This window comes from Dipodomys merriami, unplaced genomic scaffold (genome assembly GCF_024711535.1).
Source record: "Dipodomys merriami isolate MVZ:Mamm:240054 unplaced genomic scaffold, mDipMer1.0.p SCAF_6, whole genome shotgun sequence".
NCBI classification, from domain to species: Eukaryota; Metazoa; Chordata; class Mammalia; order Rodentia; family Heteromyidae; genus Dipodomys; species Dipodomys merriami.
This window is the reverse complement of record NW_027206179.1, coordinates 7,060,260-7,087,769: the sequence shown is the minus strand read 5'-3', so window position 1 is coordinate 7,087,769 and position 27,510 is coordinate 7,060,260. Positions and strand designations below refer to the sequence as shown.

Below are 27,510 nucleotides of genomic sequence, written 5' to 3'. Positions count from 1 at the left end.
ACTTCCTTTCCTGTCCAGCTGCTTTCCAGGAGCTGTGTCCCTTTGGCCATGGAGCAGTGCCAGGCCCCGATGACTCCAGAGAAGGTGAGTCCATCACCCACTAGGAGCCCCTCAGCTCTGCCTAGACCCAAGTCTCAGGCTCCCTCCCAACCTACAGGTGGCTATGAGGCCCTCACAGTGGCCAGTACCTTGTCTCAACAACTACCGCCTGCAGATGTGAACGAGTGTGCAGAGAACCCTGGTATCTGCGCCAATGGCCTCTGTGTCAACATGGATGGTTCCTTCCGCTGCGAGTGTTCCTTCGGCTACAGCCTGGACTTCACTGGCATCAGCTGCGTGGGTGTGTGACCAGTTCGTCCTGCCCTGGCCTCTATTACCTTCTTGCTTCACTCATCCTCTCCCTGAACTTCACTCATTCTTTCCCAATCTGTGTCCTTGCTCATTCGTTCAGATATTCACTTGTTCATTCAGTCACTCATTCAATTACTCTACCAATTCATTTATTCCCTTATTTGCCACCTAGCTTCTTCATTCATCAGTTGATCACCCATTCATTGATTCATTCACTACCCATTTGCCATTCACCATTCACTCTTTAACCTACTTATTAATTCCTTCACTGGCACTCTCATTCATTCATTTATACACTTAATAACTCACGCACTTGTTCACCTACTTATTTGCTAAATGTCTCTCACTTATTCACCTAGTCATTCATTCATTCTACTGTTCATCCATTCATGTACTCATGTACTTATTAAGTCTTTCACTCTTCCACTCATTCATTAATTTACTCCATTCTCATTCATTAATTTTATTTATGCCTTTACTCCCTGGCTCACTCATACTCATTCACTTACCTGCCTGCTGTTGACTCTACTCATTCATCATTCATTCACTCATGCCAGCTTGGTAGGCAGAGCCTGCAGCCCTGTCCAGTCTGTGGCAGGCAGTAGGGAGGATGAGTGAAGCTGGGGGCATGGTCTTTGCAGGCACTGATCACTCTTTTACCCCACCAGACACAGATGAATGCTCCCTCGGTCACCCTTGTGGGGAAGGCACTTGTACCAATGTCATCGGAGGCTTCGAGTGTGCCTGTGCTGATGGCTTTGAGCCTGGTCCCATGACAACCTGTGAGGGTAGGCTGCTGCTTGCCCAGTGCAGCTGGGTGATGGGGACACCTGCGGGGGAAGTAGGGGAGAATGGCCTGGAGGAAAGAGTAGGGGTCCTGTGGGCAGACCCTGATTAGCTATGCTATCTGTCCTGGCTTCCACAGACATTGATGAATGTTCCCTGAACCCGCTGCTCTGTGCCTTCCGCTGTCTCAACATAGAGGGCTCCTACCTGTGCACCTGCCCAGCTGGCTACGCCCTGCGGGAGGATAGGGCTACATGCAGAGGTAGGGCTGTACAGGCCAATGAAGGGCAGAGCCCCCAGGACTCCCCATCCTGGTAGTCCTCATTGTGTGGGGGGAACCTGAAGACCCCTGAGTGCTCTTACTCCTCTTTCTCTTCCTGTCTGTGAGATGAGAAATAAAAGCTTAAACCCATAAGAGTAGGAACTAGGGAAGGAGCTCATGTAAGCAAAGAGTTGGGAGGAGTGATCATCTTAAGTCTGTTTTCTATTGCTATACTTGATTATCACAGACTGTGTAACTGATTTTTAAAAAATAGAAGGGTATTTGACTTATGGTTCTGGAGGCTGGGAAGTCTAAGGGCTGAGTTCTCACTTCTAATGAATGCCTAGAAACCATATTGCAGCATGGTACCAGGATGTTGAATGACATAGCAAGGTGTCAGCTCAGGTCTCTTGTTATAAAGCTGTAATTTAGTCCAGGCATGGTGGTGCACATCTATAATCCCAGCTGCTCAGGAGCTTAGTTATAGGACAAAGGGTAATCATGGTATAAGGCCAGACTGAGCAAGAGTTAGCAAGACTCTGAAGAATACATTTAAAAAGGACTTGGAGTGTAGTAAGGTGGAAGAAGGCTTACCTAGCAAGCTGAGGCCCTGAGTTCAATCCCCAGTACTGAATGAAAATTTTTTTTAATTTAATTTTATTTTATTTGTGAACATACTGTACAGAGGAGTTACAATTACATGGGCAGGATAATGCATACATTTCTTACCAAGCATTGCAGCCTCCTCCTTTGTTTACCCTTCACATCCCTTCCCAGCCTCCCCCCTCCCCCCTAATCCCAATCCTTCTCCTTCCCCTCCCTTCCCCCCCCTTCCCCCCCCCCCCCCCCCGACGTTGTAAAGCTCATTTTGGACATGACAACTTTGAAATTTTTTTTTTTAAAGCTACTAATGTTAGGCCCCAAACTCTTGACCTCATCTAGTCCTTATCACTCTACCACTTGATCTACAGAGCTACTTCCTGTTTGTTTTTTTTGAATAGCTTATTGGAGATAAGAGTCTCACCGGCTGGCCTTGAACTGCCATCCCCAGATCTGAGCCTCCAGATTAGCTAGGATTACAGGAGTTAATCACCAGTACCTGGTGGCCCTGGGAATTTTATTTTCAACACTTGAGTTTTTTTTTTTTTTGGTGGGTTGTGGGGCCTGAACTCTGGGCCTGGGCGCTATCTCTCTGCTCTTCAGCTCAAGGCTAGAGCTCTACCACTTGAATCACAGCACCACTTTTGGCTTTTTCTGCTTATGTAGTACTGAGGAATTGAACCCAGAGCCTCATACATGCAAGGCAAGCACTCTACGACTAAGCCACCTTCACAGTCCCTATAATACATGAGATTTTGGGAGACACCTTTTTTTTTTGGTCAGCCCTGGGGCTTGAACTCGGGGCCTGGGCAGTGCCCCTAGCATTTTTGCCCAAGGCTTGCTCTACCACATGAGCTACACCTTCCTTCTGTTTCTTTTTTTGGTATTAAATTGGAGATGAGTGTCATGGACTTTCCTGCCCAGGCTAGTTTGGAAACTCAGTCCTCAGATCTCAGCCTCCTAAGTAGCTAGTACTACAGTTGTGAGCCAATAAAACCCAACTACATTATTTTATTAACTATATTGTATGCACATGGTCCAACATCCCCCTGGGCCCAGAGTCCAGCAGGACAGCAGGGGCAGGGCATGCCTCTTGGAGAGCATGTGATCATATCTTGACTTTTTTTTTTTTTAAACTGTCACAATGGAGGAGAGAGGTCACTTTGACATTTGCCTTTAGTGATAGGGTGAAAGACCCTCAGCCTGGGCCTTGCCCTCCCCTCCCCCACCAAGAGCTGTTCTGGAGACCAAGGGGAAGGCCTGGCAGAGTCACATATCCTAATGTGGGCAGGGGAGGTGGGTTTGGGGTGCAACTCAGCCCCTTAGAATGGCCAGGGATTGGCAATGTCCTCCTGCAAGGACAGGCTTTATGCAGCACAGCAGGGCCCTCCCTGTGGTCCCACTAAGGTGTCAGTGACAGGGAGTGGGGGGTAAATGGTCTAGTTCCTTTCCCTCTGGGACCAGGCTATAGGGTATCAGGCCTTGACTGACACTTGTCTCTGGTCATCCAAAGATATAGATGAGTGTGCAGAGGGACTGCAGGATTGCCACGCTCGAAGCATGCTGTGCAAGAATGCTATAGGCACCTTTGCATGTGTCTGTCCTCCAGGAATGAGGCCCCAGTCTGGATCTAGAGATGGCTGTACAGGTATGAGGTGCTCCTGAGGTGGCAGGGAACTCGCTTTAGGGGAGTGAACTCAAAAACAGATGCTGTGGGCAGACCTAAGTGGGGAGACTGTTCAGGGTTTAGAGAGGATGGCAAAGGGGCTCTGTCTCCCCTTCTGACCTGCTTCATCCCTCCCACCTCAGATGAGGATGAATGCCAGGAGCAGCCCAGCCTCTGTGCCCCCGGCCGCTGCATTAACACGATGGGCAGCTTCCACTGTGAATGTGACCAGGGTTTCCAGCCCAGCCCTGCTCTCACTGAGTGCCAAGGTAAATGTGGAGACATGTCTGTTGGTTGGCTGCTGCCTCCCACTGCCTGTCCCCCCAACACCTGGGTGATCCATGAGGTAGGGACAGGACCAGGGTTGGGAACACCAGAAGGCATGCAGGAGATGTTCTGTGCCAAACCTAAACATCACACACAAATATGTCCTGCCAACGGAACACTCTGGATGAGCCCTCTCTTCCCCCTGCCTGTCTCCCATTGCCCTTTTCATGGCAGAAACTCACTCAGATCTGGCTGTCCTCTGCTTTCCCACTTCTGGGGAACTGAGCCTTGCCAATGAGCTGCAGGTACCACTGTCCTGGTGACCTGTCTGTCCCTGTCTATCCCCACATTCTTCTCTCTTCCCTCAGTACAGTGTCCACCCAAGATCCCAGCCCCACAATGTAGCTCACCCCAGAGCAAACTCTTTCTTGGCCCATAAGTCCCAGCCCAGTGTTGGGGTGCCCAAGCCAGCTTCCTTTCACTTGCTTCACCATTCAGTCTGCATTGGGCCCTCTGCATTGCCTGCCTGTGTCGGGATGTCATTGTTCTTTTTGTGTGTGTGTGCCAGCCTGAACTCAGCCTGGGAGCTATCCCTCAGCTTTTTTGTTCAAGGCTTGTGCTTTACCTCTTGAGCCACAGCTCTACTTCTGGCTTTTTGGTCATTAGCTGGAGTTAAAAAAAATGTCTCACAGAGGGCTGGGAAGGTGGCTCAGTGGTAGAGGGCTCACCTTGCATGCATGAAGCCCTGGGTTCGATTCCTCAGCACCACATAAGCAAAAAAGCCAGAAGTGGCACTGTGGCTTAAGTGGTAGAGTGCTAGCCTTGAGCTGAAGAGCTGAGGGACAGCGCCCAGGCCCAGAGTTCAGGGCCCATGACAAGCAGAAAAAAAAAAAAATCTCAGACTATGTGCCTAGGCTGTCTTTGAACCTCCTCAGATCTCAGCCTCCTGAATAGCTAGGACCACAGGCATGAGCCACTGGTCCTCAGCTGGATGCCATTTTCCTGCCCTGTCTGCTGTTCTGTCCAGCTCATCACTACCTCTTGCCCCCACCCTGATGTTCTCTGGAGTCCCTTCTGCCCCTTGGCTGTCCTCCATTCTCACTGTGGCCAAAGGATGCTGACCTTTGACCCCAAGGGAATTACTGATATCTGGGTGAGTCTGTGGCTTCTGTCCAGCCCGCTGAGGGTGTTCCTATGACCAATAACAGTGACTTAGAAGATTTCACCCTGTGCAGACATGTCTAGCTGCCCAGTCCCCCAGGATGGGGTCCAGATCTGCAGAGGTCTCCACCCACTATTCTCACCTGTTCCTGCAGACACCCGGCAGGGGCTCTGCTTCACCGAGGTGCTGCAGGCTGTGTGCCAGGTTCGGTCAGGCAGCGATGAGACTGTACCCTGGGCTGTGTGCTGCTGCGGGGGTGGTCGGGGCTGGGGGCCTCAGTGCGAGCCCTGCCCCCTGCGTGGCACCTCCACTTTCTGGAAGCTGTGCCCCCATGGCTCAGGCTACACCACCGAGGGACGAGGTAGGTATCTTTGGTACCAAGTGTGATGTCGTGTGGCAGTGGTGTGTGTGTACATGTGTATGCATCTTTGTGGCTAGTATGCTGTGTGCACACATGCACATACTCTAGGGTGTCAAGCAGCTGTGTGAGCTAGTGAGTGTGTTTATGTGTACAAGCTGTTAGTGTGGGTTCCTGGGCTCTGTGTGCAAGCTTACTAATTGTGTGTGTGTGTGCGTGTGCACACACATGCACACGTGTTTGTGAATGCTAGTGAGCAGAGGAGGTGGGGTGTGTCCCTTTTACATACATTGACTCATAAGCCTGTGTGTGCCTGTGAGCACATATAAGCACTGAGCCAGTGTTCATTTTCTGTGTGTGCAGGTGTATGTGTGTGTGAGATGATTGTGTGTTCTCTATACACTTGTTTTGGTTTTGGTGCTGGTCTGGAGACTTGAACTCAGGGCCTGGGCACTGTCCCCAAGTTTCTTTTGCTCAAGGTTAGCACTCATCACTTCAACCACATCTCTTCTTCCAGTTTTTTTTGTATTTTCATTGGAGATAAGAGTCTCAAGGACTTTCCTGTGTTGGCTTCAAATCATGATCCTCAGATCTCAGTCCCTGAGTAGCTGGGATAACATGTGTGAGCCACAGGCACTGGCAATGTATACACTTGTTAATGAGTACATGTGAGTTGGTGTGAATCTTCCAGGAGCTGGCATGCATTGTCTGTATGTGCGTGCTTGTTTATGTGGCTAGAGAGCACAGGCCAGAGTAGGTTCTGAGCAGGTGGGTTGGATTAGCAGCACCTGTCCCTGGTCTACAGAATGAGTCGGCAGATGTGTTCTGGATTCTAGCCAGCATGGAAGGGTAGGTGCAAGACTGTATGTATGTAGCCATGAGTGAGCATTAGTCACACTGAGTGTGTCCATGAGGGTGACAGGTTATCCCAAGTGGCCAGCGGTGACATGGCAAGGCCTGGGGAAAGAGGAGCCTGAGGTGCAGTCCTGCAGCCCTGTTGGTGGATGGGGTTCTCATGTGACGTGTTATGTGTGCTTACATACATTGCATACATATTAATGTGGGCTCAAGAGACATTATGGGTAAGGCTAGGATGTGTGTGTCTATGTGTGCAGTAGAAGGAGTTTCAACAGCGCATCCTGCTGGCTCAGGTACAACCTGCAACCTGAGTTCAGGAGTCCAGGGCAGAGAAGGGAGACTGGGCTTGCCTCTGGGGAAAGGGCTGGTGGGCAGAAGGAAGGAGGCATGCCTGGGTGACAAAGCATAGCCAACCAGCACTTCTCTGCTTGTCCCCAGATGTGGATGAGTGCCGTGTGCTTACTCACCTGTGTTTCCATGGCGAGTGCATTAACACCGTTGGCTCTTTCCACTGCCACTGCCAAGCTGGGTACACACCAGATGCTGCTGCCACTGCCTGTGTGGGTGAGCCCCACCCTGCCCCTAGCCTGATCCTTACAAATAGCTCTCTGTTCCCTCCTCCCTGGAGCCTTCCAGGTTCACAAACCTTGGTTTTCATTTACAAAATGGTACCCTTGCTGGAGGCATGGCTTAAGTAGTAGAGCAGCAACTGTGAGCAAAGTGGGCCCACATTTTAATGTAACAGAAAATGTGGGGGTGGGGGGCAGCAGAAGCAAAGATTTCTTGTCTTCTCCCTCTGTTCAGCCACATCCTCGCTCTCATTTCCCCCTAGTTCTTGCAGTTTTATTTTTTAGTCACATTGTGGAGCAAATGTTTATCTAGGATAGGTGTTTATCCGACCCCAGGCATGAGTTGGCTCTTGTTTTTTTTAAATAAAGTTTTATTGGCACAAAGATTTTGCTTTGCTGATACACCTATTTGTTTACACACCTATTTGTTTATTCACAGCAGTTGTGAAGGAGCTACTTTTGTGATAGGAAGGCTGCACTGGCTCCCTGTGACTATGACAGTGTGCCAAGCAAAGCCAAGCCCATGTTCATCCCTCTTCATCAGGGGGAATTTGTTCTAAGGCACCCCTACCTCAATCATCAAAATCTGGGGCTGCTCTCAAGCCCTTTCTATAAAATGGTCTGTATTTGTTATGTCAGACTCTTCCTATATACTTTTATTTAGTCTTTATTATTATTATTATTAATTTTATTATTAAATTATACTTTTATTAGTCTTGATTTGCTTGGTTTAAATATTTTGACTTAGGCAGTCCTGGAGTTTAGACTCAGCAGACTTGCTACAACAGCACTGGCCTCCTTGAGCCACTCCTCTGCCCTACTTTTATATTTATTTATTTATTTATTTATTTATTTATTTATTTATTTATTTATTTATTTTTGTCGGTTGTGGGGCTTGAACTCTGGGCCTGGGCACTATCCCTGAGCACTTCAGCTCAAGGCTAGAACTCTACTACTTGAGCCACAGCACCACTTCCAGTTTTCTGGTGGTTAATTGGAGATCAGAGTCTCAAGGACTTTCCTTCCCTGGGCTAGCTTTGAACCACGATCCTCAGATCTCAGTCTCCTGAGTAGCTAGGATGACAGGTGTGACCCACTGGTGCCTGGCTTACTTTTATTTTTTATCTTTTAGATTTTTTTTTTTTTGGTAGGGAGATTAGTAGAACTTGAACTAAGGCTTTAAGCAGGTGCTCTACCATTTGGACCACACTTCAATGCTTGAGCCATGCCCCCAGCCCTTTCCTATATACTTTAAATCAGCTTTCCATGACAGAATGGCTAACTCAGTGTCCATAATTATTACACTATATTGTTTAGGGAATCATAACAAGAAAAAAACTTCACATTGAGTAACATGCATTTTTTTCCAAATATTTTCCATCCATTGAGTCCACCGGTAGTAAGGGAAGGCTATCTCTATGTACTATTTTTATAGGGAAAAAAAGTCACTTCCTGTGTAGATATGTACACAGGGTGTGTGTGTGTGTGTGTGTGTGTGTGTGTGTGTGTGTGTGTGTGTGTGTGTGTGTGTGTGTGTGTGTGTGTGTGTGTGTGTGTGTGTGTGTGTGTGTGTGTGTGTGTGTGTGTGTGTGTGTGTGTGCTGGTCTTGGGGCTTGAACCTCAGGGCTTGGGTGCTGTCCCTGAAACTGTGCTCAAGTCTGGCACTCTACCATTTGAACCACAGCACCACTTCCAGCTTTTTCTGAGTATTTTATTGGAGATAAACTTTTTTTTTATTGGAGATGGACTTTTATGCCCCACCTGGTTTCAAACTGTGATCCTCAGATCTCACTCTCCCATGTAGCTAGGATTATAGGTGTGAGCCACCAGCACCTGGTAGTACACAGTTTTGGATGGTCCGAGTCCCCTGAGAAGTGGACCCAGCCCGAGTCCCTTCCCCATCCTGGCAATGTTTACTTCTTCACACCCGCCTTACCATCACCACCCCACCTCCCCACCTAGATGTGGATGAGTGCAGCCAGGACCCCAAGCCCTGCCCCTTCCTTTGCAAAAACACGGAGGGCAGCTTCCTTTGTGCCTGTCCCCGCGGCTACCGGCTAGAGGAAGATGGCAGGACATGCAGAGGTAATGTCCTTCCCTCCACACACCCCATGCTAACCTTTCTGTCCCTGTTCCCTACTGTCCCATGCCCTTTATACCACTCCTGCCAACCCTGCCTAGCTGCAGCAGGGCCACCTGAGCCATGCCCCTGAACAGCTGCATATTTTGTGTCACAGATCTGGACGAGTGCTCCTCCAGGCACCACAACTGCCAGTTCATCTGTGTCAATACCATCGGTACCTTCTCCTGTCGCTGTCCCCCTGGCTTCACTCAGCGCCACCAGGCTTGCTTCGGTGAGTCCTTGTACCCATGTACCCATTTACACACACAAGAGCAGGTTAGCACCTAATCCTAGCCTTCACACATTTGTTTGTAAAATAAGTACCAAACTTCCCTTTGGGTGCTGGCTTTTGGGAATTTAGGGGAGATGGGAACAAAGTGCCTGCTTTCTTAGTGCACACATCTAGTAGCTTGTAGAATCTTTTACTTCCATATTCCAAAGACATGGGAGGCCCAACCTCAGAAGTCTGACCAGGGCTCAGGTCAGCTCCCTTTCCCTTGCTCTTGACCAGTCCCTGCTAGGATTTCCTCCTAGAGCCTTCTCATAGCTCCCCTCCCTGTGGATGACACACACAGTCCCCAGTGGTTCAGTAACGAGAGTCACCAAGCCTCCTTCCTCCTTCCTCTTCCTTCTCTATCTCCATCTTTCCCTTCATTTTTAAAAAATGGCTGAGATGGTAATTTTAGTTTTTAGTTTTCACAACTTCAACTATTATCTTTAGCTGAATAAGTCAACTTATGAGTACAATGCATCTTGACCAAAGTCACTTCTCCCATCATTCTACCCTTCCCTTCATTTTTTCAAGACAGGGTCTCTAGGCCAAGCTTGTATCTCAGGTTGGCCTCAAAGGGAAGATCCTCCTTCCTCTGCCTCCTTAGTATTAAGATTACGGGAGTGTATCACCACACCTAGCTTACCTTTGCTGCTGCTGCTTTATTCTTTCTTTTTTTTCCCCCCCTCAAGGTTAGCGCTCTACTACTTGAGCTACAGTGCCATGTCTGTTTTTTTTTGGTAGTTAATTGGAGATGAATCTCAGGGACTTTATGCTCAGGCTGGCTTCAAACTAAGATCCTTAGAACTCCTGAGTAGCTAGGGTTACATGTGTAAGACACTGGTGCCCAACCACTATTGCTTCTAATGTCTTAAGGCCCTAAGGGAGCCAGATCAAGGGGTCACCAGTAGTCAGGCTCCCATTAATCCACTCTGCCAGAGCCTGTTCAGCACCTAAGTGTGTATCAGCCAGTATTTCTGACCAAAGCATGACAGGTTATAGGCCACAAGCCAAGCCCTGTTCCCTGGCTACTTTTGTTAACAAAGTTTTGTTTGCACACAGCCTTGTTTACTTTGCCTATTATCTGTGGCTGCTTTTGCATTGCAGTGAGAGTCCTGTGTCTTACAAGAGAGCCAAAGGTGTTTACTCTCACCTGAGCATAGGTGGCTCATGCCTATAATCGTAGCTACTAGAAGGCTTAGAGTTGAAGATAGCCTAGGCAAGAAAGCCCATAAGACTCTTATCTCCATTTATCACCAAAAAGCCGGAAGTGGAGCTGTGGCTCATGTAGTAGAGCACCAGCTATAAGTAGAAAAGCAAGGGACAGCACTCAGGCCCTAACCTGGGTTCAAATCCAGTACTGGCACACAAAAAAGAGGTTTACTCATCATAGAAACATTTTTGTGGAACCTTGCTATCATTCCTGGGAATAAGGACTAGATGTGGTAGTTCATGCCTATAACCCCAGTACTCAGGAAGCTGAGGCAGGAGGAAGATCTCAATTGAATGCTGAGGTAAGGGGTGAATGACTTACCCAAAGCAACATAATGGGCCAAGTGTCTCAGTGGCATGAAGCTCCATACTCATCCCCTAACCACCAGGCAACCTGTCCATCTGTCCTCTGCAGACAATGACGAGTGCTCTGCCCAACCTGGCCCATGTGGCACCCAAGGCCGCTGCCACAACAGCCCAGGCAACTTCCACTGTGAGTGCTACCAAGGCTTTACCCTGGACAGCTCTGGCCGCAGCTGTGAAGGTAGCACTGGACTTGAGTAGGGTCTAGGGTGGGGGCAATCCTGAGGGTCACCAATCTAGGCATGTGCTCTCTCTCTCTCTCTCTTTCTCTCTCTCTCTCTCTCTCTCTCTGTCTTAGATATAAATGAATGTGATGGGCCCCATCGCTATCACGATGGCTGTCAGAATGAGCTGGGGGGCTATCGCTGCAGTTGCCCCCAGCACTCCCAGTGGGCCCAGTATGTGGGTGAGTGGCAGGGGCTGAGAGGAAGGGGGACACCTCTCAAATCGTTCTAGAGTAGGCACCTAAGAACTGCCTCTCTTCCAAAAGTTGTAACAAGCTGGCTTTTCTAAAAGTCAGTAGGCCAGCATGGAAGATCTCCCACGGTCAGGTAGTCCGGGGGACAACTGAGCAAGCATGGCATAGGGTTCATGCCTATTCCCTAGGGAGTGGTGGCTGGAGGGCTCTGTTGAGAGTCTGAGACTATACCTGGGATTACTGATAGAGAGTGCCATGTGGGTACAGTATAGATAGAATGCTGTAGTTGATTTAATGATGTTTGCCATGGTTACAGCAAATAGTGTTATGATTAGTGATGTCTGCTATTGATATAGCAGAAAGAATGTTGTGGTTGATCAGTGATGTCTGCCATGAGTGTGGCATAAATAAAAAATAAAAAATGGTCTGGTGGATTTCCCTATGTCTCCCATGGATGTAGAGGAAAGAATGAAGTGCTTGATTATGAATATCTGCTGTGAAGCCAGGCACCCATGGCTCACACTCATAATCCTAGCTACTCAGGAGGCTGAGATCTGAGGATTACATTTTTAAGCCAGCCTGGGCAGGAAAGTCTGTGAGACTCTTGTTTTTTTTTTTTTTTGGGGGGGGGGGGATCCGGTCGTGGGGTCTGAACTCTGGGCCTGAGCGCTGTCCCTCAGCTCTTCAGCTCAAGGCTAGCACTCTACCACTTGAGCCACAGCGCCACTTGCGGTTTTTTTGCTTTTTGCTTACGTGGTGCTGAGGAATCAAACCCAGGGCCTCAGGCATGCAAGGCAAGCGCTCTACCACTGAGCCAACTTCCCAGCCCTCTGTGAGACTCTTATCTCCAATTAGCTACCAGAAAAACCAGAAGTGGTGCTGTGTCTCAGTGGTAGAGCACTCGCCTTGAGCTGAAGAGCACAGGGACCGCACCCAGGCCGAGTTCAAGCCCACGACTGACAAAAAAAAAAAAAGAAAAGAAAAGAAAAAGAATATCTTCTGAGCTTAATAGAGTGATGTGGTGTGGTCAGTTCCTAATGTCTATCATGTCTACCATGGATACAATGGAAAGAATGACATGGTTAATGGATGATGTCTACCATGGGTGTTTTAGAAAAAGCATTATGATTGATTTCCTAATGTCCACAGTGGGAAGAAGAGTGTGATTCACAACTGGTTCAGCAGAATAGTATGGTTGATTATACTGATAATCTGTCATGTGTGTAGAAGGAAGAATGGTATGGTTGATTAATGATGTCTGCCATGAATCCAGCAATGGGCAGTTAATACATGCATACTTCATCTTTACTGCAACTGTTACAGCAGTTCTATTGTCTTCTGTCCCCCAGGCTTCCCAATATTTTCACTGCCCAAGGCCTCCCTAACAACAACCTCCCAACAGTCCTCCCCTAGCCTGGCTATCAACCTCACCCTTTACAAGAACCCATTGCTGAGGCCCCCTTGTCACCTCCTCTCAGCTGTCTCCTTCAGCTTCCATCATTCGAAGCACTAAACACTCCTTCTGAGGTCTGTGGCATGGATACCCCACAGTCTTGCTGCCTCCTAGGCACTGTCTTCCTTGTCCTCCTCTGTCTGTCTGTCTGTCTGTCTGTCTGTCTGTCTGTCTGTCTGTCTGTCTGTCTGTCTGTCTGTCTGTCTGTCTCTCTCTCTCTCTCTCTCTCTCTCTCTCTCTCTCTCTCTCTCTCTCTCTCTGCCAGTTGTAGGGCTTGAACTCTGTGCTTGGGTGCTTTCCCTGTGCTCTTCAGCTCAAGGCAAGTGTTCTACTGCTTGAGCCACAGTGCCACTTCCAATTTTCTAGTGGTTTATTGGAGATAAGAGTCTGATGAACTTTCCTGCCCAGGCTGCCTTTGAACCATGATCCTCAGATCTCAGCCTCCATAGCTAGGATTACAGGTGTGAGCTACTGGTGCCCAACCCCTCCTGTCTCTTAACGGTGGATCTCCAGATATGTTCTTAGTCTGCCTACTTCACACCACCCTGTAGGCATTTGTCTCCAGGATCTCAGGGATGCACAAGCCACTAACTAGCCTTTGCTGGTAGTGCCTTATTCTTAACTTTTCTCCTCAGCATACTTGATCACTCCTTTCTTCCCAGCCCTTTGCCAATAACTTGTCTTTCACCAGGTCCTGACAGTCATATCCCTGCCCAGAGAGTGTCCAGTGTAGCCAGACAGTGAACATTCATTAGACCTTACATTGTATTCTCGGGCTGGGAAGGTGGCTCAGTGGTAGAGTGCTTGCCTTGCATGCATGAGGCCCTGGGTTCGATTCCTCAGCACCACATAAACAGAAAAAGCCAGAAGTGGTGCTGTAGCTCAAGCAGTAGAGCGCTTGCCTTGAGCTGAAGAGCTGAAAGACAACGCCTAGGCCCAGAGTTCAGGTCCACGACCGGCAAAAAAAAAAAAAAAAAGAGTCTCACATTGTATTCTCAACTAAGGACCATTTTTCCCCTTGATGGACATTTCAAAGTATCTTGGAATCATTTTTTTAATGGTCACAATTTGATAGGGGGGATGTTGGAGCAGGGGCTGTGGGACATGAGGGAGAATAAATAATAGGCAGGGGATGAAGAAAGACTGATACAGTTTAAAAGCTCCTGCTTTACATAGTCAAAGAAAGCTGTTATAAATTAGTATTGCTGCCCTGGGTGCAGTAAAGAGTCATGTATATACCAGATGGAGAGTACTGGGAGTACAAAGCTTCTTTCTGTCCTCCCTGTCTGCAGATGAAAATGAGTGTGCATTATTACCTATGGCCTGTGGCAGTGCCTCCTGCCACAACACACTTGGTGGCTTCCACTGTGTCTGTCCTTCTGGCTTCGACTTCAACCAGGCCCTTGGGGGCTGCCAGGATGTGGACGAATGTGCTGGACAGGGCAGCCCCTGCAGCTATGGCTGTGCTAACACAGCTGGTGGCTTCCTATGCGGCTGTCCCCAAGGATACTTCCGGGCTGGGCAGGGGTAAGAAGTTTGAGTGGGGTGGGGCAGGGGCAATGTGGGCACAAGCTTCATTCCCTTCAAGTGATAGGCACACAGGAGCACATACATGGGTTGAGCATCTACCAGATAAGCTCCCTCTGCATGTGTGTGCAGGTGTTACAGTTGTGCATGGAAAGCAGGACACATAGGGTACTGATGCTGGTGCACACCCACATTTAGACAGGTCCCAAGGTAAACAAAAATATCTATAAACAGTTCAGTACACTTGAAACTGTTGGAGATCTAACTACATAGCACACAGTAGCCACATTTCCAGGGCCTGGGTGGCTGAATAAGAGGAGGTGGAATCCGCTGTGCTCACATCTGGAGCACACACATATAGATTCATACATCCCATTGGGCACATGTAGGCCAGCACACAGTCCTCCAGGTGTGCACCCATTCCTGAGTACACTCCTCTATCCAGTGTGAGAATGTGTGTTCACACTGATGCCCAGGTAAGCCAAAGGACACACACACACACACACACACACACACACACACACACCTGTGCCTCCAGGGCCATACTAACACATAAGGGCACATATTCCTGTGGCTCAGAAGGGGGAGAGAGGGCTGATATGGTATAGCTGGAGAGTTATCACCAGCCTGTGTCTGATGTTCCTCCCCCACCATCTACTCAGGCATTGTGTCTCCAGCCTGGGCTTAGGCCATGAACCCCAGAAGAGCTCATATGAGAACAAGGCACTTTCATCTGAAACCTGCTATGAATGCAGCATCAACAGCCTCTCCCCTCAGGACCGGCCACAGCGCAGCCCTCGTCACCACCAGGTACAACGGGGTTGTAGGTGGGCGGAGGGAAGCCAGGTACTGCCCAAGGGTGGAAAGGAGGCTGTGGTCTTCAAACGAAGAAAGGAAAGGAGAGGAAGGGGCAGATATAGAAAAGGAAGAAAGGAAGAAAAAGAAAGCTAGGCAGGCACTAGATCCACATCCCAGCTTGTCCCTCGTGTCATGGTGCCTGCCCAGGTCTTCTTATACTTCTCAGCCCTGGTATATACCTTTAGGGACTCTCTCTGGCATCTAACCTCACTCCTGTGCTGATTCAAGCATATCCTGGCTAGGCTGATGTTCAGGAAAACAAGGAAAATGTCTCTGCCCTCTTGGAGCTGATATTTTGAAAGGGACAGACAATGAATCAGTTAAATATCACATTTATAATACATGATAAATGTGATCCATGATAAGTATTACAGAGAAAAATAAATCCAGAGTGGAAATGGCATTGTGGATTTGAGGTAATTCAGTGTCTAACTAAATGTGAATACATTACACAATTTTGTAATTTTTTCTGCCCCATGCTAGGAAAAACTTTTTAGCCTTTCCCTGCAATACCCCTGTTGGCCAGCAGGTGTCAGTTAGAGCATATATCTGAGCCACACTTCAGGAAAAAGGGCTGAGATTCCCAGGGCCAGTAGCTGGGAGAAAGAACTAGTTTTGCGTTAATACAACAGCACAGTCCTCCACTGCATGTAAATGAGAGGGAACAAACAGCTCAGAGCAGAGCAGAAGAGAAGAAAACACAGATAACCTTCTGTGGGATCGGATATGTCACTCAACTCGGGGTAGCCTGCCATTGATTGAGCCTCCACTAGCTTACTGAGGGCATTGTCTAGCTGCCAGGACCATGAAGGCTGTTCAGATAAAGAAGGGTTTGTCATCTACACATAGGGGGTTCTCAAAGAGAGCCAGATACAGGAAGCCACATACAGCAGCGGAAGCTAGCAAGCGGGTGGCTCTTCTGGTGTCTAGCCCTAGCTTTCTTCTTTCTGGCCCAGCTGGGTGGCCTGTTTAATCTCTCTGTCAGTGCTGGCCTTCTTTGGGAAGGGAGGGTTTGCAGAAAGGTTTTTGGTCCTAACACCAGCTATGCTGGGCTGTGGGGCCCCATGCTGTCTTCCTGACTTCTTATCTGGGTCACTTAAGACAAAACTTTGATTTCTTGAGTGCAGACTGGGAGGGGGTTGGGGCCCAGACCTACTGACGAGAACTGGCCTCAACCTTGTGCCCTTATACCTTCACCCTAAACTAATCTTGGCCTTGTGGATAGAATGCTAGACAAAAGAAGTTCAGAAGAAACTGCATCAGGGACCCTGCCTGTGCCTTAGAGATGGGCTACAGATCTCCCCTTAAGCCATGACCTCTGGTACCTACCACATGCCCGTTTACTAACCTGGTCTTTCTTCCGCAGGTCAGCCTAGCCACCTTTGACACAGAAGTCCATCTGACCTTGAGCCTGAATCTCTCCCGCCTGGGCCAGGCCCAGCATATTCTGGGGCTGCAGCCAGCTTTGGAGGGCCTGGCAGGGCGGGTTCGCTACATTATCTCCCATGGCAACCAGCAAGGTTTCTTCCGCATGCAGCACCAGGGAATCCTCAGTTACCTGCAATTGGGGCGCCGGAGGCCCCAGCCAGGGATGTACCAGCTGGAGGTAGTGAGCGTGCCAGGGCCCCAGGGTGCCTGGCCAGGACCAGTAGGCCAGGCATTGCGGCTACAAGTACGGTTGCAGCTACTCTAGTAGAGAGGAGCCTCGATGGGCCCCAGAGCTCTGAGGCTGCCCAACAATGTTAATTCTAGAACTGGAAAGAACTCATACTAATCCCCGACAGCAATGGCTGACAAAGTCAATACCTCCCCTCCCCAACTCAGGAAGAGTAGGATGCTATACTCTGACCTCAGATGAGACCAGCCTGTGATTGTACCCCTTCTGCCAGCCTGAGGGGAGGGGGACTCCAACATTTTAGTCTTAACTAAATTAGTTGCCAGAGACTGTGGGGTGCTGGTGGTCACTGTTTCTGGTCAACCTCAGGCTTAACCTTCTGTGCTGCACTGTGGTTCACCCTTTGGGGGTCAGGGGCCAGTGGGGTGGGGTGGCTGAGCAGTTGGGGGGCTCATCCAACCCTATAGCCCTAGCAGCCGTGTTCACCCCTCCCCAGGGGGTACCTGGATTAAGGTTCCAAGGATGCTTTTCTATCAAAAGTAGAGAAAACAATAAAGCTATTTTGGGTTAAATCCACTTTGTTAGCAAGTTCTCAAAGAAGTTGGTCCTGCCCTTCATACATGGAAACCGGGGCCAACCATTAGGACCCAGAATTTTGGGGAAAACGGATTTCATCCCTGAGCTGTAGAGAGAAAAGTGTGAGAGACCTGCCCTACTCCTCCTGCAAGGGATGCCCAGGGTACCAGTGGGTTCCGTTCCCCCATCACATCTGTTGTGCATTTGACACAGCCCAGAGCCAGACATGCGGTTTGCTGTTCCTGACCCCATTCCACCTGTTCTATAAGTGACCCCTTCAGGGACCACCACAGCCTGGTGTGAGTAGACAGGTAACGTCTATTTCATTTCACAGATGGGACAACTGAGGCCCAGAGAGGTTAGGAAAGTTGGTCAAGGGCAGGACAGGCAGAACAGCCAGGACACTCAAAATGGTAATGAATGGGCTGTGGTTCATGTGCAGCCTTGTTGCGGTCCCCAGGCAAACTCCTTTGAGGCAGCAGTATCATTGCTCCCATTTTATAGGGCGAGGTGGAGGGGGGGGCGGTGATGGTGGTGGTGGAGGTGGGGAACAATATATGGGAGCCTGTCTGGGTCACCTGTAGGGTGAAACCTGAATTTGTTCTAAATCTGCATGCTAACACCCTGCCCATACCTACACTCCTGCCCCAAGACTCCAGGCTGTGTTCTAGAAAGGTCTATTTAGTTTTCATCTAGAACATTCTCTGTTGTGATTTAGACTGGAGGTGCCAAAACTGACACTAGTGCCCCCCAGGGTGCTGTCCTTGCCTGGTCCTGGGCCACCTGACTTGCCAATGACCTCTGAGCAACTAGTTAGAACTGACTGGCTTCTCCATCCATTTTCTGGAACCTTCCCCCAACCCCATGCACACACAGCTCTTGAGTCAGAGCAGAGAATGAATGTTTTCTTTTTTGTCTATTTGGGTGGAGCCGGGGTTTGAACTCAGGGCTTTAGTTGTATTAAGCAAGTGCTCTGCCACTTGAGCCACAACACCAGGCCCACAAGCAAGCCAGGAGGTCACCTTGTTTCAAGGTCACTTGGATACCACAGATCTTGAAGTGGAAAAACCACTGTGGATTGGCTCCCAAAGCTGGGGAACCATCTAGTAAAACATGACAAGTGCAGGAATGACATCTTTTTCTAAAGTTATATGTCAAAGTTATAAAAAAAATTTTTAAGTACAAACTGGGGGTTTATCCTTGAATCAGCACCTGGAGGTATGTAAGCAGGTAGGCTGGGATGAAGGATGCAGCTTCCAGGCAGGGTTCTCTCTACACAGATTTGATCCCAAACTTGTCACTGGCCCCTGGAGAAGAATAAGATCAACTCTTATTTTCAGAAGCCCCTGGGGTTGGGAATAGTAAAGAGCAGTATTTGGGCTGAAGGCAAGGCTTCAGGGCAGTGCTGTGGCAGAAAAAAGTCTAGGTCTCTTGGACTGTGAGATGCTGGAGTCCCACAGGATGGATCAGAAAGGCTGAGTACCATGGGGCCCTGTGAAATAAGAAATGGACATGTTGGACCTGGGCACTGTTGACTCACACCTGTAATCCCAGCTACTCAGGAAGCAGAGGTCGGAAAAATACAGTTCCAGGCCAGTCTAGGTGAAAATTTAGCAAGACCCCCATCTCAACCAATAAAGAGCTGAGAGGAAATTGGGCACTAAGAGGCTCACACTAGCTACTCAGGAGGCTGTGATCTGATGGTCAAGGTCAAAGCCAGCTGGGGCAGGAAAGTCAATGACACTCTTTTTTTTTTTTTTTTTGGGGGGGGGGGTCCAGTCATGGGCCTGAACTCTGGGCCTGGGCGCTGTCCCTTAGCTCTTCAGCTCAAGGCTAGCGCTCTACCACTTGAGCCACAGCGCCACTTCCGGCTTTTTTCTTTTTGCTTATGTGGTGCTGAGGAATCGAACCCAGGGCCTCATGCATGCAAGGCAAGCGCTCTACCACTGAGCCACCTTCCCAGCCCATCAATGACACTCTTATCTCCAATTAACTACCAAAAATTTGCAAGTGGAACTGTGGCTCAAGTGGTGGATTGCTAGCCTGGAGAAAAGAAGCTCAGGGACAGTGACCAGGCCCCAGTACTGTGCACACACACACACACACACACATACACACAGGTGCACATGTGCTACACAGAGTAATTTAGGAAACACAAGGAGAGTGCTCCCTCTCAGGAAATGTGGTCACAGGAATCCCCCTTGAATACCTAATCAATCCAAAGTATGATGACAGCCTACCTGCCATGTGCTACATACCAGACATGGTTCTGAGTAGTTTATGGTTGTGGGTCTTTTTGGCCGTCATTACAACCCTGTAGAATAAAGATAGTATTACTAGTTGGGTACTGGTGGCTCATAACTATAATCCTAGCTACTCAGGAGGCTGAGATCTGAGGATCATAGTTCAAAGCCAGCTCACCAGCCCAGGCAGGAAAGTCTATGAAACTCTTATCTCCAATTAACCATCAGAAAACCAGAAGTGGTGCTGTGGCTCAAAGTAGTTGAGTGCTAACCTTGACCAAAAAGAGCTCAGGGATAGTGCCCAGGCCCCAGGTGCAGGCCCCATGACCAAAAAAAAAAAAAAGTTCAGGACAGTGCCCAGGCTCTGAGTTCAAGCTCCAAGATCAGCACACAGTAAGTATAATAAATAATAATAAATAGGTATAATAAGTAGAACAAGGAAGCTATTAAATAAAATGTGCTCTATTAAATGGGTGTAAGGATGGGAGGCTTTTTGACCAAACCCCTAGCCAGGTGCTGGTGGCTCATGCCTGTAACCTTCGCTACTCTGGAGGCTGAGATATCAGGATTGAGGTTCAAAGCCAGTCCCGGCTGAAAAGTCCCTGTGAGACTCATCGCCAATTAACCATCCAAAAAAATGGAAATAGTGCTATGGCTCAAAATGGTAGAGCACTAACCTTGAGCAAAACAGCTCAGGGACAGCACCCAAGCCCTGAGTTCAAGCTCCTGAGTTCAAGCTGCATGTATGACCAACAACAACAACAAAAAGCTATTACTATCATATACAGATGAGAAAACAGAAATTGGTTGCATCTTTTTCAGTTATTATTAGAGTTTGAACTCAGGGTTTCATGCTTCCTAGGCAGGTACTCTACCACTTGATCCACATCTCCAGGCTTTTTATTTTATTTTATATTTTGTTGGTCATGGGGCTTGAATTTTTTTTTTTTTTTTGTCAGTCATGGGGCTTGAACTCTGGGCTTGGGCACTGTCCCTCAGGTCTTCAGCTCAAGGCGAGCGCTCTACCACTTGAGCCACAGCACCACTTCCTGTTTTCTGAGTGGTTTATTGGAGATAAGAGTTTCACAAACTTTCCTGCCCAGGCTGGCTTGGAACTGCAATCCTCAGATCTCAGCCTCCTGAGTAGCTAGGATTACAGGCGTGAGCCACTGGCGCCTGGCGGGCTTGAACTTTTTATTTCTTGAATACTGTCTTTTATTTTTTTTCCCAAGATCTCCTGGACTTCAATCCTCCTATTCATGCCTATGTAATTGAGATGACAGGATGCCCAATAAGCCTCCCCGCTTATTGGTTGAGATAGAGGAATCTCACTGATTTTTTTGGGGGGGGGGCAGGATTAGCCTTGAACTTGATCTTTCCCCTCTCTGCCTCCTGAGTAACTGACATTACAAGTGTGAGACATCAAACACCCAGCAGACGCATAGCATCTTAAATGAGCCCAGTGTTGTGGGACTGTGTCTCTAACCAGTGAGATATGATGCTATCTCCAGGTAAGGAATTGAACTCAGTTGTGGTGTAGGACCACCAGCCTGTCTTGATATGTGGGGAGATTTCGGAATGTGGGACTTGGCTTCACCTGCAAGGTCAGAAGCATGTAGTCATGGCCTCAACTTCAAAATCAATTGGAAATCAAGTGTAAGAGTGTGGCTGAGCAGCAGGGAAACTGGCTCAGTGGTAGGGGGCGTGGCCTAAGTTACAGAGCATAGTTCCAGCCCCCATAGGGTTTAAGAGGTATAGCACCTCCCTGAGTCCAATCTCCACTAACATACACCTACACAAAACAAAATTGTGCTGTTAGGTACAGTGGCTTAAGCCTGTAATACTGGCTACTTGGGAGACAGATGTGGGATCATGGTTTGAGGCCAGCCTGGAGAAATAAGTTTATGAGACTCCACCTCATTTAATGCCCAATTACTGTAATGTACACCTCTCCTCCCAGCTGTGAGTCCTAATAGCTGGATGGAATAGCACACACCTGTCATCCCTAGAGACCTGGGAAAGCACAAATAGGAGGTTCACAGTTCAGGTTTGCCTTGGTAGAAAGTGAGATGCTGTCCAGAAAATAACCGAGGTAAAAAATGTAATATCTGCACTGATAAAGACCTGGTAGGTCAGATGCATGGGTTGCCACCACCTGGGGCCTGCTGGGCTGAGTGCACACAACCAACTCTCCTGAGTCCTGGAGGCGAATGCTCTAAGCCAGCAAGCCCCCTCCTCAGCCCTCCCCACCATCAAAGGTGATTGATAGAGCAAGAGTTCTTACCTGGAATTGCTGAGGGAGCCCTTCCTATTGTGGCTGGAATCCTTGAACTTTTCAGAATATATCTTCTTCCTCCCAACCTGAAGGCCTATTAGTGTATGGAGAGAGAAATCAATAAAAAGCTCCACCCACACACTTTGAGCCCTGGGTCCAACCGAACCCGAAGCCAGCTATTGGTTGGTTATTTAAGCTGGTGAGTTTTGCCTGAGTTTGAAATTTCCATCTGCAAGCAGCTGAAAGTGTCCTGATTAAAAGTGCTGTGATGGAAATGGAAGTTTGACTCAAGTGGTAGAGCACCAGCCTTGATCAGAAAGCTAAGGGACAGCACCCAGGCCCTGAGTTCAAGCTCCAATACACACACACACACACACACACACACACACACACACAGATGATGCAGGTGGCTGGTCATTCACTCAGTCTCCAGAGATTAAGAAGCACAGCATAGCCCCATGCCGGTGGCCCATGCCTGTAATCCTGACTACTCAGGAGGCTAAGATTTGAGGATCATAGTTCAAAGCCAGCTGGGGCAGGAAAGTCCTGAGACTCTCATCTCCAATTAAACACCAAAAAAAACGGAGGTGGAACTGTGGCTCAAGTGGTAGAGCACTAGCCTTGAGCTGAAGCACTGAGGAAGAGTCCCCAGGCCCAGAGTTCAAGCCCCATGACTGGAAAAAAAAAAGCACAACATATCACCTGGCAGACAGAAAAGATGCCTCCCCCCCCCCCCCCCCACGCCAGTAGATGTTGGGCTGGGGTCTCACCCACCTTGCAAGGCCTTCTGGGAGATATGGTCAGGCTTTATCCGAGTATTCATGATCCTCATGGCTTTCTGCACCTCCCTGTTGTGTGGGTTCCCACACACTATCTGGCCTTTCCGGGGGAGGTAGAATCTATGGTGGGTGGAGAGGAGGGAGGGTGTAAATGGAGAACAAAATCCAGGCACTGGTGTCCCACACCTGTAATCCTAGCTACTCAGGAGGCTGACATCTAAAGATACTGGTTCAAAACCATACAGGCAAGAAAAAAATAAATCCATGAGACACATATCTCCAGTGAGCCAGCAAAAAGCCATAAGTGGAGCTGTGGTTCAAGTGGCAGAGTGCCAGCTTTGAGTGAAAAAAAACCTTAAGTGACAGCACCTAGGGCCTGAGTTCAAGCCCCAGAATGAGTAGTAACATTTAAATAAATAAATAAGAAACAAAGCTGTCTGTGAGCCCTGACACACACAGCCCTACTCACATTACAGCAGGTAGATTGCAGCTTCCGCTCACATCCTGGCGCAAGTAATGCTTGGAGTGCCGGAGAACACGCCAGCTGATGTTAGAATGATAACGCAGACAGCAGTCCTCCAAGCCACCTGCAACCACAAGGCCACCTTCACACTTGAATCCCAGTGTATGCTTAGTCATAGCCACAGGCAGCTGTGCACACATGGGGATACACACACACACTCCACAAGCTTCTACACTGGCAGAGGCCAACTCACCATATGGGAGATGAGGAAGCTGTCTAGCTCTCTCTTTGCTCTTGTTTTGTTCTGCCAATCCTGGGGACTGCACTCAGGGCCTGGGCACTGTCTCTGAGCTTCTTTGGCTCAAGGCTAGCACTCTAACACTTGAGCCACAGCGCCACTTCCAGCTTTTTCTGTGTATGTGGTACTGAGGAATTGAACCCAGGCAAGCACTCTACCACTAAGCCACCTTCCCAGCCTCTAATTTGCTCTTCATTTAGGGACAGGGGACAGGAGCTGGAAATGTCTCATGACCAAAGGAACAAAACAACCCCCTCCCCCGTCTTCTACTTCTTTCTGGAGCACAGGACCAAGAAGGGCAGGTGCACATCCTAGGAGGGTTGGGTCACACTTCCTTAACAACAACTTCCCTAACTAACAACTTTGCCAGGTGATTCTAAGGTCTTCTCACCCAGCTTGCAGATTGGCCTGCCCCCTTTCCACCAACCCCCTCCCCCACCATGGGACTAGCTCAAATCCTTCTTCTCTGTTCTCATCAGGGAACCACTCAATTGACCCAGCCAGAAATGAAAGTTTTCTTTGTTTTCTTGGTCTAACAAAAGCATTTAATGATATTTCAGGTTGGGTGTGGTGGTAATGTCTAATTCCACCTTTTGGGAGGCTGAGGTAAGAGAATCACAAGGTTCAGAACATCTTTTGTGTGTGTGTGTGTGTAGGTAGTGGGGCTTGGACTTTAGGCCTGGGCGATATCCCTCAGCTGTTCAGCTCAAGGCTAGCACTCTACCACTTGAGCCACAGCACCACTTCCAGTTTTCTGAGTAGTTTATTGGAGATAAACTGAGTAGTTTATTGGAGATGGACTTTCCTGCCCAGGCTGGCTTTGAACCACCATCCTCAGATCTCAGCACCCTGAACAGCTAGGATTACAGGCATGAGCCACTGGTGTCTGGCTGGTTCAGAACATCTTAAACTGCTTAAAAAGCCTCATCTCAAAAACAAACTGTAGGGGGCTGGGAAGGTGGCTCAGTGTAGAGTGCTTGCCTTGCATGCCTGAGGCCCTGGGTTCGATTCCTCAGCACCACATAAGCAAAAAGAAAAAAGTCAGAAGTGGCGCTGTGGCTCAAGTGTTAGAGTGCTTGCCTTGAGAAAAGAAGCTCAGGGACAGTGTCCAGGCTCAGAGTTCAAGCCCCAGAACTGGCAAAACAAAACAAAACAAAAACCCAAATTATAAAAAACAAAGTTGGGTTTAGAGGCATAGTTCAAGCTGTAGAGTACCTGCCTAGGAAGCATGGAGCCTGAGTTCAAATCCCAGTGTGCTTTAAGAACAAATAGCCAGGTTCTGGTGGCTCATGCCTGTAATCCTGCTACTCAGGAGGCTGAGATCTGAGGATCACGGTTCAAAGCAAGCCCAGGAGGAAAGTCTGTGAGACAGGACAGGAAAGTCCTCATAAAGCTCTTATTTCCAATTAACCACTAAAAAACCAGAAATGACACTGTGGTTTAAAGTGGTAGAAAACCAGCCTTGAGCAAAAAAGCCAAGAGATAGTACCCAAGCTATGGGTTATGGCCATAGCTCCATAGCAGTTATGGCCAGCTCCTCCGTCCCCAAAACCACCTAAAATTTAAAGGGCTGGAGCTGTGGCTTAAGTGATAGAGTGCCTGCCTAGCAAATATAAGACCTTGAGTTCAAACCCTGATACTGAGAATAAATAAATCTGCTTGAGGCCTTGGATTTGATCTCCAGCTGGGGGCAGGGGAGGGGGGAGTTAAACATGGAAAGAGCTATATAAACTGGACCTAGTGTCTTGGGGGAGCCTTGAGGAAGGGTGAAGGGAAAGGGTTCAGAGTGAGAGCTTCCTCCAGGGACAAGGTCTGGCCATAGTTGGAGCAGGCAGAGGACTCAGGTCTCTTTCAGTTCCCCAACCTTGGCCCTTAAGGACAAGGATCTAGGGCTCCAGGGTTCCTGGCAGGTAGTTTCCAAGGCTGGGGGCCCTTTTCCCCTACCCCAAGATCAAAGGGCAGGGGTTGGGCCTGGTTCTGATAGCAGACAATGGGAACAAAGCCCAGCCTCTCTCCAGGGCAAAGGGTGGTTTCTGTAGGGGCTTGGAACTTGGACCCATCAGACCCTGTACCGGGGAGGAGGGCAGGCAGGGCAAGCTAGCCTGGCCATTGGGTCTCAACCTGGCCAGGGGCTTTGCTTGTCCATCTGCTGGGACCAGTGGCCTCTGTAGGGTCTCCTAGCACCTGGTGTCAGAGCTCCTTGGAGATGCTACATGCCTAGAACTTGATAGAAATCAAGCACTGCTCTGGGGTGGGAGTGGGGAGGGCCACTCAAAGGGTTCCCTGTTAATAACAATAATGGTTGTTGCTGAGTGTGTTGGAGGTGTGTGTGTGAGTGCACTCGCACACGTGCCAGCACTAGAGCTTGAACTCAGGACCTGGGCACCATCCCTCAGCGTTTGCACTGAAGGCTGGCTCTCTACCACCTAAGTCAGAACTCCAGGCTTTTTGGTTGTTACTTGCAAATAAGATTCTCATGGACTTTTCTGCCCAGGCTGGCTTCCAGCCAATATCTTCAGATCTTAGCCTCCTGTGTAGCTAGGATTACAGGCATGAGCCACTGGTGTCCAGCCATGTTGGATCTTTACATCTGCTTCATGCAGTGGGAATTTCAGATTCCCACTTTGCAGATGAGGAAACTGAGGCCCACAAGGATTGAGTGGCAGCTCAGCAGGACTGCACAGGGAAGGAAGGCGGGGCAGGGGCTGGATGGGAATCCACTCAGGAAGGTGTTCAGGACATCCCCAGCTCTGCAGGGCCACTGAAACTGCAGAGCAGTCCTGGCCCTAGGTAGCTTTGCTCACAGCTGGAAGCCACCTACCCCACCCCACTCCTGCTCCCCACAGTCCCTTGGTCCCTGGAATCCTGCCAAGGAGGCACTATGGGGTTAGGAGAGCTAGGGAATCTAGGAATTAGGGAACCTCGCCATTTCCCTCCACCCCAGGAGCTGAGCAAATTCTAGGAATTCCGGTGCTATCCAGGACAGACACCACTGTAGAATTCAGTAACGATGAGATTGGGGAGAATTCTCCAAGTGGGGAAGGACAAAGGGGAGACAGGGAGGATGGGAAGAGAGAGGATGGGAAGAGAGAGGGTGGGGGGGCGTTAGAATTGATATGGCTGAAGACAATACCTTGTGCATGGATCGTGGGAATCCAGGACCCTATGAAGCTGGCTAGCATGCAGACCAGGAGCCACAAATGCATAGTGCAGGTTGGATCTCCTCTTTGGGTACCTCAGGAGATAAGAGAGTCCCCTGAGGAAGTGGAGAGAGGTAAGGAAGACAGCGACTAGCACTGGGAAAACCCTGCTCCCAGCTCAACCAGGTCCCTAGGTGGCCCAGGCAATGGGTCACTAGAGCAAACCAGGACCTGCTGCTTTTCTTTTTTGGGGGGATGGGGTCTGGTCGTGGGGCCTGAAGTCTGGGCCTGGGCGCTGTCCCTCAGCTCTTCAGCTCAAGGCTAGCAATCTACTACTTGAGCCACAGCGCCACTTCCGGCTTTTTTTTCTGCTTATGTGGTGCTGAGGAATCGAACCAGGGTCTCAAGCATGCAAGGCAAGCGCGCTCTACCACTAAGCCACCTTCCCAGCCCGACCTGCTGCTTTTCTGAGCCCGGGCTAGAAAGAAAGAAGACTCACCAATTCCTGTGGGGCCCTGGGAACTGGTGTTGTTGAGGTGTACCTTACAGTCTGTAGGGTCAGCAGGCTGGCTTCACCCTTTATAGATGGAGCCCCACCCTTCAGTCATCTACCCTCCCTTCCTGTTCCCTCCCTCCCTTCCCTCTCTCCCTCCCCACTTGTTCTGTGCAACTCCAGGCTTCCTGCTCCTGGACAGAACAAGGTTTGAACTCCAGTTGGATCTCAAAGGCTAGCTATCCAATGAGTCTCTAGTCTCCCCAGCTCCACCCCAGGCCTCTCAGGCCAGCACCTCTGGTGTCTCCCTGCTCTAAGATCTTTACCTCCCCTCTTACCTTCACCCCCATGCTTCTGGACAGACAAAAGGATGGATGGGGGAGGGACAGCCATTCCAGGAGATGTGACATTTTTTTCATTCTGAAATCAGATAATGGTGATAGTTGCTAAACCTAGCAAACACCCCAGAACAGTGCACTATCAATGGTCAAGTGTTAAGACATGAATTTTCTCCAGGATTATATT

General features: G+C 49.1%; 3 protein-coding genes across 4 annotated transcripts in view; 1 reads left to right on the top strand and 2 right to left on the bottom strand.

The window, feature by feature from the left end:
- The window catches only part of Fbn3 (fibrillin 3), a 60,701-nt gene extending 43,618 nt beyond the window's left edge, over positions 1 to 17,083 (top strand). The window contains 15 exon segments of the mRNA XM_070001878.1: positions 19 to 84; positions 215 to 340; positions 1,020 to 1,139; positions 1,277 to 1,399; positions 3,513 to 3,647; positions 3,809 to 3,934; positions 5,249 to 5,455; positions 6,749 to 6,874; positions 8,842 to 8,964; positions 9,117 to 9,233; positions 10,900 to 11,028; positions 11,146 to 11,253; positions 14,011 to 14,245; positions 14,908 to 15,055; positions 16,470 to 17,083. Of these exon segments, the coding sequence (XP_069857979.1) occupies positions 19 to 84; positions 215 to 340; positions 1,020 to 1,139; positions 1,277 to 1,399; positions 3,513 to 3,647; positions 3,809 to 3,934; positions 5,249 to 5,455; positions 6,749 to 6,874; positions 8,842 to 8,964; positions 9,117 to 9,233; positions 10,900 to 11,028; positions 11,146 to 11,253; positions 14,011 to 14,245; positions 14,908 to 15,055; positions 16,470 to 16,796 (2,216 nt within the window). The 3' untranslated portion in view covers positions 16,797 to 17,083.
- Positions 1 to 27,510, bottom strand: part of Hnrnpm (heterogeneous nuclear ribonucleoprotein M) — a 335,755-nt gene that overhangs the window by 264,118 nt on the left and 44,127 nt on the right. The gene's annotated exons all lie outside the window — the stretch shown is intronic.
- On the bottom strand, positions 18,489 to 27,344 carry Ccl25 (C-C motif chemokine ligand 25). 2 transcript variants are annotated; one of them, XM_070001877.1, is made up of 7 exons: positions 27,324 to 27,344; positions 26,486 to 26,587; positions 23,061 to 23,178; positions 22,587 to 22,711; positions 21,822 to 21,906; positions 19,553 to 19,608; positions 18,489 to 18,601 (listed from the first exon to the last, which is right to left on the bottom strand). In XM_070001877.1, the coding sequence occupies exons 2-7, from the start codon at positions 26,556 to 26,558 to the stop codon at positions 18,567 to 18,569; spliced, it is 492 nt and encodes a 163-aa protein (XP_069857978.1). In that variant the 5' UTR covers positions 26,559 to 26,587; positions 27,324 to 27,344; the 3' UTR covers positions 18,489 to 18,566. The 2 variants fall into 2 exon arrangements, with proteins under 2 accessions (XP_069857978.1, XP_069857977.1); XM_070001876.1 differs by lacking the exon at positions 27,324 to 27,344 and adding an exon at positions 26,992 to 27,017 and having other exon boundaries at positions 26,486 to 26,608.

Excerpts from the sequence above, each read along its gene's own strand:
- Ccl25 (XM_070001877.1), bottom strand. The coding sequence starts at position 26,558 with ATGCATTTGTGGCTCCTGGTCTGCATGCTAGCCAGCTTCATAGGGTCC. Across the intron at positions 21,907-22,586 it reads CTCCCAGAAGGCCTTGCAAG|GCCTTCAGGTTGGGAGGAAG; the intron begins GTGGGTGAGACC and ends ATACACTAATAG. Across the intron at positions 19,609-21,821 it reads GGCTCCCTCAGCAATTCCAG|GGTTGTAATGACGGCCAAAA; the intron begins GTAAGAACTCTT and ends TTTATTCTACAG.